The sequence below is a fragment of the Salmo salar genome, chromosome ssa05, assembly GCF_905237065.1.
Source record: "Salmo salar chromosome ssa05, Ssal_v3.1, whole genome shotgun sequence".
In the NCBI taxonomy this organism is placed as follows: Eukaryota; Metazoa; Chordata; class Actinopteri; order Salmoniformes; family Salmonidae; genus Salmo; species Salmo salar.
Genome location: NC_059446.1, coordinates 48,448,326 through 48,457,874, shown reverse-complemented (window position 1 = coordinate 48,457,874; position 9,549 = coordinate 48,448,326). Strand labels below are relative to the sequence as shown.

The 9,549-nt window shown below is 44.6% G+C and overlaps 1 protein-coding gene across 1 annotated transcript in view; it reads right to left on the bottom strand.

The window, feature by feature from the left end:
* Nucleotides 1-1,074: 1,074 nt before the first annotated feature.
* Nucleotides 1,075-9,549, bottom strand: part of LOC106605021 (transforming growth factor beta-2 proprotein) — a 30,868-nt gene continuing 22,393 nt past the window's right edge. The window contains exons 2-7 of the mRNA XM_014200238.2: nucleotides 8,279-8,442; nucleotides 5,222-5,354; nucleotides 4,996-5,106; nucleotides 3,950-4,118; nucleotides 3,440-3,593; nucleotides 1,075-3,156 (exon numbers count right to left, since the gene is read on the bottom strand). Of these exons, the coding sequence (XP_014055713.1) occupies nucleotides 2,998-3,156; nucleotides 3,440-3,593; nucleotides 3,950-4,118; nucleotides 4,996-5,106; nucleotides 5,222-5,354; nucleotides 8,279-8,442 (890 nt within the window). The 3' untranslated portion in view covers nucleotides 1,075-2,997. The remainder of the gene's footprint in view (nucleotides 3,157-3,439; nucleotides 3,594-3,949; nucleotides 4,119-4,995; nucleotides 5,107-5,221; nucleotides 5,355-8,278; nucleotides 8,443-9,549) is intronic.

The following is a 9,549-nucleotide window of genomic DNA, read 5'->3' as shown; positions in this document are numbered from 1 at the left end:
GAAAGACAGGGTCCTGAAAAAGGGACGTTTCTTGTTTTGCTGAGTTTATATGCCTCCCTGCTGTTCTGCGCATGCTCTGAGAATGCGCCCTGGAATACCTCTGGGGTTTGCGGCCTTGCGGGTGTTGACCTGATTAAAGACCTTTCTCACATTGTCCTTGCAGAGCGAGCTTACCCAGTCCTCTGGGTCGATGACGGCCCTCACGCCCGGCTCGATATTGTTGTTTTCAAAGCGTGCATAAAACGCATTGAGAATGATGTGTTGAACATTGCAGTCGTATCCAACGGGATCATTTGAGAATAGAACTGACCCCCCATTGGTTCAGGCTCAGATGATGCCAGAGTCTCGTTGGGTCCAGCAGAGATGTTGAGACATGTTTTATAAGGGGCCAGATGTCTTTAGAATGGAGCCAGGCACTAGGTTGGCCTAGAGGGTGTGTGCGTGTCTTCCTTAGTTACCACACAGTAAGCCCAGCTCTGCCTGGGACCACACTGTCTTTATTTATCTCAGCGGTTATGTAGATATCTGCCATGTCATATTTCTCCCTGGGCAGCCTGCCTGTCTCCCTCTCAAGGTGAGAAGCGTCATACCAGAACAAACTGACTCACACCTCCCACATACTTTTAATACTGTTCATACTCCTTCCATCTCTCTTTACTTTCCTGCACCCTATCTGTGCACACACTCCCTCTGTTTTTCTCCTCATCTGCAGACTCCCTTTCGTTCCCTTCTTAGTCAATATCTGGCAGTTACTCTTCTGGAGAGTTATTCAATTCTGGCAAATACTGTAAATGTATATTCATGGAGTACTAACTACGTGCCATTCTAGCTTACCTCCATAGCTTTTCACAGTAAGAAATAGAGAGAGATGCATTCAGTGCTTGTGTTGGAGATGAAAATGACAGCACACTCATGCCACATAAAAAAATCATAATGTTATTGTTTTGCTCAATGGGAGTGTAAAAAAAATCTGTTTTTGAAACTTCTCTCTTAATATCTCTCTCAAGGTTTGATAAAATGTATGTAATATCACGCTTCGATTAATACAGATTAACAGAAAAAAGAAAAGGCGAATTGTGTTATTCCCTTGTAATTTAAATAATTTATTTACCACTAGAGTACAACAACAATAATGTGTTACAATACATCATAGTGGGTCAACAACAACAAAAACATAATCATCATAAACAACAACAACGGAAAATAATAGCTCTATCATGACAATATTGGTGCCTCGCTCCTCTTCCTGGTTTTCCAGGAAGTCCACTGGCGCGGGTGCCCAAAGGGGGGTGGGGTTAGGGGCGGGGTAGTGTCACCTACACTTCCTGCTCTAAGTCACATCATCAACACTCCTCATTTAATAAGGGGGAAGTAACGACTAATAAAAAATCAAAAACAGAATCAAAATAGCGTCAGTGCAATTCTTTGTATCCAACTATTTTTATTCCTACAAAGGACAAAAACCTATGACTGAATAATGGCTTTACACTTTGAGGGAGGCGGGCGAGACGAAGCTTTTCAGATGCAAATGAGCAGATATAAACAACGCTGGTGTCCATAACAACTACTGCACACCTGTAAATATGACCTTTTGACCTCCGACCTAAAGTAATCTCAGACCTAATGGAATGGTCTCAAAGGTTCATGGAGAATCTCTGAACCAGGTCGCATCTACTGTCCATTCTCACCTATTGTATCCCTTCTCTCTAATTATCACTACAACACCTCCCTAACTAATATACCTCCCCATTCCCATACCACTGCATCATATAGACAAGGACAACCCTGTTCCAATAAGAACAATCCAACATATCCACAGAAATCTTAAATGTGTGTTTATGATGACATACCTTGTGTAGTTAATGGAATCACTGTTGGGCTCCCTAAAGCATTCAAGATTCAATGCACAAGGTAAACAGAGCTCAACAGTACTTTGGGACACTTTTTTTTAATTATTATTTTTTTAATCAAAATGTCAGAACTGTTCATTCCAGCAGTCTGAATATGTTGCCTGCTGCAGGGCTTGGGATGGGTGTGTGCTTTTTTAATGAATATGCCTGTGTGAGGATGAGTCTCTGTTGAAAAGGTAGGCATACTAGGTGTGCTTATTTTCTTTCATTCTGTCTCTCTCTTACAGTCTCCTAGCCTCTTTCTGCCTTACGTGGCTGTTACAGCACATATAAACAGCATATGGGATGCGATTATAACATTACTATGTTATAACATATTAGTAAACTGACATTGGGAAGTGGATTCAGAGAGTTGAAAACAATTTGGGTGCTAACCATAAAACACTTGACTTTAAATAGGCAATACAATTATCAAAAATCAAAACAAAATATAAAATCACAATAGTTTCAAAAGGATGCAAAAGGAGACAAACAAAATCAGGAAGATGGCTTGCTTTGAATGTTGAAACCGAGGGCGGTTGTCTTTGTTTATCAGACGTATTATTTCACATATAGACACATACTTTTTTCCAGTGTTTACCGTACTCTTGCGTCTTTGTGTGACAAGTGTGTGAGGTGAGGCATGTTAACAGGGCCTTTCTAAACACAAAAACACAGGCACGCCTGTACAAAAGCCACAGCTGTGTGTGTGTGTGTGTGTGTGTGTGTGTGTGTGTGTGTGTGTGTGTGTGTGCATGGTTGTTTCGGGAGACATGTTTTCTGTACCTAGATCTGCTCAGCACCTTTTCCACTTGTGCTTGTAGGAGATCAAATATGTCTTTACAATAGTGCAGGAGAGTGATAGTGTGACTGACTGTGTGAATGTACAGTATGTGTTTGTTGATGAATGTGTGTATGTGTATATATACAGTATGTGTATTTATGTGGGTGGGTACGTGTGGGTGGGTACACGTGTGTATGCGTGTGTGTGACTGAATGTGTGTGTATCCAAGTGTGTGTGTGTGTGACTGACTGAATATGAACGTGTATATGAATGTGTGTGACTGAGTGTGTGTGTATGCAAATGTGTGTTGCCTTGTAACAGTTCCTAGCTGCACTTGCAGGACTTGACAATCATGTTGGAGAGCTGCTCTATCTTGGGGGTCTTGCCGATGTAGTAGAGGATGGTGAGAGGTTCCAGATCCTGAGACACACAGCAGGGCGATGCTGACGCCTCCGGGTTGATGGTGTTGTACAGACCTAGCACCTGAAGCGAAGAATCACACACAGAGGTCAAGTATGAGGCTTGATGTTGACAAAGGCAATGGTCTTTGACCAGTGCTGCTTGAAACTATGAAAAAACAAAAAAGAGGAATGAGACGATCTACAGAAGAACTCCACTGCACAACGCTGCCACAATGATCGCTACGCCACACTGCTACTCTCACCACTGCTCTACACTACCACTCTGACCTCTGCTGGCTCTAAACTGTGGATTATTTGGATTAATATCCTGTGGATTATTTAACCTTTGACCCTTGACTTCTCACCTTGGAATGCTGGGTGTCAGCGCTCCATAGATAGGGACAGGCCCCGGCGCAGAAGTTAGCGTTGTAACCCTTGGGCTCGTGGATCCACCTCCAGCCCAGATCCTTCTTGAAGTCGATGTAGAGCGACCGCAAGCAGCAGTTATCCTGGACGTTTCTGTGTGTAGGAAGACAGAGAGAGTAAGGAGTGAGGGATGGATATGGTTCTGTGGGAGCCACACGTGTGTGTGTGTGTTTGTATGTGTGTGTGGGTGTGTGTGTAAGAGAGTGAATACATGCATAGCTGTGAGCAGAGAGAGTTCTGCAATAAGAACAATTGCCAAGTGTGTGTGTGTCACTGAGATGGTGAGCTGCTGACAGAGAAGGTAACTATTTACTAGGTATGTACAGTATCTATTAGGTGTGTGTGTGTATGCGCACATGCTTGTGTGAGTGTTGAGTTCCCGACAGCAGAGTGGTGTCGGGGTCATGTGAGGATCTGTGGGGTCAGTAGGGATCAGTATGGGTCAGTACCTGGAGCAGAAGGCAGCGTCCAGGGCTCGTTTGGAGCGGTGGCTCTTGTGCTGGGACTCCAGGCGGTAGGAGGGCAGCAGCATCATGAGCAGGTGTGGAGCCTGGGCGCTGTGGCGCCGCTTCCTATACACCTTCAGGTCTCCGCTGTGGTGGAAGCTGTCATCTATACCTGTCAATCACACACATATCATCAATATTCATCATGTTCATACAATGTCAAATCAAGTTAAGGGAAATGAAGTGTGACATTTTAAAGTGGAAATGACACATTTTTTCCTATTTTTTTTTTTTAAACCTTGAATACATTACAATTTGCATTTCCTGCTGCACAGGAAAATTCTCTGCGACAACAGAGTGATCAAATTAAGATAGAACGTCTGTGTAGGACCCATAGGGCTCTGCTCAAAAGTAGCGCTCTATATAGTGACTAGTGTGCCACTTGGGACGCAACCAAATTATCTGTACCAGTGAATCACACAAACTGCATATCTGCTACTTGCTGCACTTCTTATTTACACTTGCCAAACACATTGTTGCATAACTATTCATGTCAGTTATCTACATATGAATAAAAGTAAAATACAATGTACTTATTTATCAATATACAGATATCTTTATTTGATCTCTCTGTTGTCGCAACTGTGGCTCAGTTGGTAGAGCATGGTGTTTGCAACGCCAGGGTTGTGGGTTCGATTCCCACGGGGGACCAGTACGGAGAAGAAATGTATGCATTCACTACTGTAAGTCGCTCTGGATAAGAGCGTCTGCTAAATGACGTAAATGTCGCAGAGAATTTTCCTGTGCAGCAGGAAATGCACACTGTAGTGTTTCAAGGTTTAAAAAGGCTTCTAAAGTTTGTAATTTCCACTTAAAAATGTCAGACTTGATTTTCCCAAATGAAAAATGTATCAACCCCTTCAAAACTGTCCATAATAATTCACATTTCCTGTTGCTGCAGGATTCTTTTCCTGCTGTGAGAAACTGGTCAAATTCAGATAGCATCTGTCTACCTGTAGTGTAACACACATATACTTCCCAATACATACCTGCAAAGCGGGTTTCCAGCTCCTCACTCTTATTGGGGATGATGTAGTTGTTTGAGGGCACAAACGTGCAGCACGGACAGTGCAAGCTGATCTTGAATCCACTGTTTCTGTCTGGGGGGAAAAACAGGATTGTTCATATACATCAGGCCAATGAGATTTCAGCAACATGTACGGTCTGATCAGTGATTCAGCTGTAGTATAGGAGGTCAAAACCTCTGTGTCCTACCTCTGTGAAGCAACCATTCACTGACTGCCTCTGTCACGTCAAAAGACAGCCACTCCCCCTCCATGCGTGTGCGTACCACCTTGCTGTCGATGTAGCGCTGCGTTGGGGAAGCCAGGTCCTTGTGACTTAAAATCTGTGGAAACACATCAAGCGCACAACACAAGTCCTATGTATGAGAACAACCTGGAGGGAAATTGTGGTAAGTCCCAGAAGTCGCTCCTGGTTCAGTTACTCGGGTCTAGTAGTGGTCCCCCCTGTCCCCCCAGTCTCCCAGAATGCTCTCTCCCTGATCGATTGAGCAGGTCTAGGAGGAGCCGAGCTGGGCCGGAAACAGATGCCGGACAGAGCGTTGTTATTCTGCTGTCCTTCATAACCATGTATTTATGTTGGCCATGCTCTCCTTAATGTGAAAAACACTGCTCCTCTACTCCACCACTGTCTGCTACACCACTGAGATCTACTGCTGCTACAGGGAAGCCTGACAAGAGAAGCGAGAGAGGGAGGGAGGGAGAAGAGGTAGGGGAAAGGCAAGAGAGAGGCAGAGAGAGAGAGAGGCAGAGCGAGAGAGAAAAGGAGGTTGAGACCAGTCAAAATCTCTGAAAAGTAAGCCTACAGAGACTGTGGCCAATTGCTTACAAACTCTTGAGATGAGAAACAGGCATGGGGGGCCCATCGACCTGGATGGTCACTTACTTCAACATATCTAGGCCCTAGCTATCTTTCCTCTAGGCCCTGGTTAGTCTTCACTAGGCCCTGGCGAGTGAACCATCTCAGGGTCCGATTACTCCTCAACAGTCATGGCAAAGAGAAAGCCTTCCTAGTAGCTAATGTATAGTATCACTGTATCTCTGAAAAATACATAATTATGATTATGCTCAATTCCACTCTGTATCTGAATGTGTGTGGAACTACACACGTCAGCGTAAGGTTTTGGGTGTCCAGTTCATGTACAGCGCGACTTGAATTAATTACTCAAGGTTGTCAGTTGATCTCCTTGGAGAAACTCTCCCTGGTTGTACCGGCTCTATCCGTCCTCCCTCACACGCTTTCAATCGCCTGTGTTCGCGTGAGAAAATCCTTCATGTTGAGCTGTGTTTAGGCCACCTGTCATTCACCCTGGCTGGACATAAACACTACCACGCCCTGGGAATGGGCTGGTGCCAATGGTCCTACACTGTGTGGAGGCAGTAGACATTGGGCTGGCTGGGCCGGAGCGCAGCCCTCGGAGACTCAGCACCGGGTCTAAATCACCGCTCTGCATTCCACACTACTCTCTCGACTCACAAATAACGCTGGACTGATCCATGAGCCGCCCGGCTCCCGACACTACTGACTCACACATTTCTAACAGGCCCACGCTGAGCTTCATAATGTGTGTGTGTGCACGCATGTACGTTCAAGTAGGGTTTATAGTAATTTAGCGATAAGCATTACGTGCTGGTGTGAAGTGGTAAAACTTGGGGGATTAAAACAAAAAATAGTATCTTTGTGGAATACCACCATATTGTTATTCATGCTATGTCAAATGTGCTAATAGAGACACAGTATGTATATAGTATGGAGTGGTTGAGTAAAGAATAAAGGAAAATACACACCATAACGTACATCAGCCGTGCACAGTAAATCACCTGCTGTGTCGATGAACGGTGGCGATTGAACATGTAGAATCGTCGGGAAATTAACAGAAAATTACAACTGTTGTTCTGTGGTCAGAGGTGATAAAATGGCCACTCACTGCTTTTAATTCGCTGGCACGGTCTGTTTTGTCCTTAAGTGGAAATGACACTTGATCCAGCTCAGAGTGGTTCATCAACTAGGTTTTCATCCAATTGGCTAAAGATTTTCATGCAAATATTCTAAAATCTGCATAAAAACAATATGCACATTCTACCACCAGAGATGTGTTTCCATAAAATGGATTTGTTGTGGATAAAAAGCTGTGCCTGATGACATAGTGCACATGTACCAAATAAAAAAGTAAAATGGGTTTCCAATGCATTTTCAACTCTACCGATGGTTTTCTCACAAAAGATGTTGCGTTATATAGCGAGTGTGCCCACTCTGGTATTGACACATGCGCTCTAGCCAACAGCTCGCAGATACACTGCAGTTAGGCCTATCGCCTACAAAATGAGATTATTATGGACAAAAGAGCAAGATTATTTTTATTTGTGAAACGCCAAGCATCAATGATCATGTCACCAAAATAAGACCCTCGATATTTATTGGAAAGGAGCATCAAGCTCATCACATTGCACTTTCACCAACCTGTGAAGTTCATCTTCATTTATTTAATCTGTAGCCTAATAAATTGCATGCTTTCCTGGACAAGTCGTAGTGGGAGTACCACACAACATGTGTGACTCCAAGTTTACTTCAATATGATGGTTGTTATATCAATATTGGTGAATGAAAGCATTTCCACCGACATTTCTCGCATAATTAATTATACTGACAGAAAAAGATGCCAACTTGTCTAGTGTACTTTGTTTAGGTCTACATTTGGTAAGTTTACTGACAAATGTTCTGATTCCATCAGGCTTGTCTTACATTTTGTATCCAACATGTACAGTACTTCACTCACATAAAAAGGTTGGAGTGGCGTCACTACAGACTTAGGTTCGAATCCAGGCTGTATCACAACCGGCCGTGATCGGGAGTCCCATAAGGCGGCGCACAGCGTCGTCCGGGTTAGGGGAGGGTTTGGCCGGGGGAGGGGGGGCTTTACTTGGCTCATCATGCTCTAGCGACTGCTTGTGGCGGGCCAGGCGCCTGCAGGCTGACTTCGGATGTCAGTTGAACGGTGTTTCCTCTGACACATTGGTGCAGCTGGTTTCCAGGTTAAGCGGGCGGGTGTTAAGAATTGTGGTTTGGCGGGTCATGTTTCGGAGGACGCATGACGGGACATTTGCCTCCCGAGCACGTTAGGGGAGTTGCAGCGATGAGACAAGATTGAAATTGTGGAGAAAAAGGGGGTTAAAAAAAAATCAAATACATTTAAAAAAAAAAAGGTTGGATGGAAACCTGGTTAGAGATGAGGACAGAAGGGAGGTTTACCTGGTACAGCTCAATCCTCTGTTCAGACACGCGGGCCTTGGTGTTCTGGAGACGGAAGACGCGTAGCTCAGCCTTGACCAGGTTAGAGGCATTCTTCTCCATTGAGGTCACGTCGAAGGTGAGCCGTCTGTAGTACGGGTTGTAGTGCGTGGGAGAGATGACATCTGAAATACAGGAAGGAGGACGGAGTTTAGCAACACGACTGACGATTGTGTTTGTGTGTGTGTAAAGACAAGACCAATCCAAATGTAATGGCTGACAGGGTGGAAATTCTTCCCTACTTTTACTCTTCCCCAGTTAATTCACTCACTGTGTTCAGTTGAGGGGTCATAAAAAGGCAAAATGACATTCACTCTCATCTTTGCAACTTCAAAGAATTCTCATAGTTCTCTATGAGAAACCACAGCAGTTAACAAAATAGCTCACACACCAGATTAGAATTGATGCCATTCGCTCTCTTGCAAATGTTAAGACACACACATCTCCCTGTCTCTCGCGAGGGTCACTTGGGGGGTAATTCTGCAGTTCATATGGTTCCTACAGGAACCCGGTACTATGGTAACACTCACTGAATACTCCCGAACATGTGTGTAGCTCTGTGTAACTATCTGATATGGGATCTGCACAGTAGTACTGTAACACTCACACACAACTCAAAACCATGTGTGGTGGAAGCGTGTGTTTGACAGAAGCTTACACAGTGGAACCGGGTGACACACTTCACATTGACAACCCTGTGTGTAGTGGTGCGCCTGACAGCCGTGCTTGGGCGCAGAAAGTAATGCAACACACGTAATGCTGGGAACCATGCGTGCGGTGGGTGTGTGTTTGACAGTTCTCGACACCACGGTGTATTAGGAGGCCCGGAGCCTTAAATTGATGGCTGCAACGTTAGGCAGAAGCCCAGGATTAGCCAGCCACCATGGTTTGTTTAAAGAGAGTATACAACCGCAACGACCATCAAGACAGGAGGGAGAGAGAGGAGAGAAGGGGGAGAGAAACTGCTAAGCAGTTGTACTTGGAGCCAGACCTAAATGGACAACTACAGACAAAATACAATTTACTTTACTCAACACTGAGATAAATTAGTAGAATTATAATAGCTTGTGTGTGTGGGGGGTTTGTATGCGTGTTAAACACAAAGCTGTGAAAATGCTCTTGTGTCAGAGGGAGCATGGGTGAGGTGACTGTGTCTAATGTGACCTTTGACCTTCTTAGTGAGATCCCCACTCAGGTCTCTCACAGGCACCTACCAAATACCCGTCCCAGCG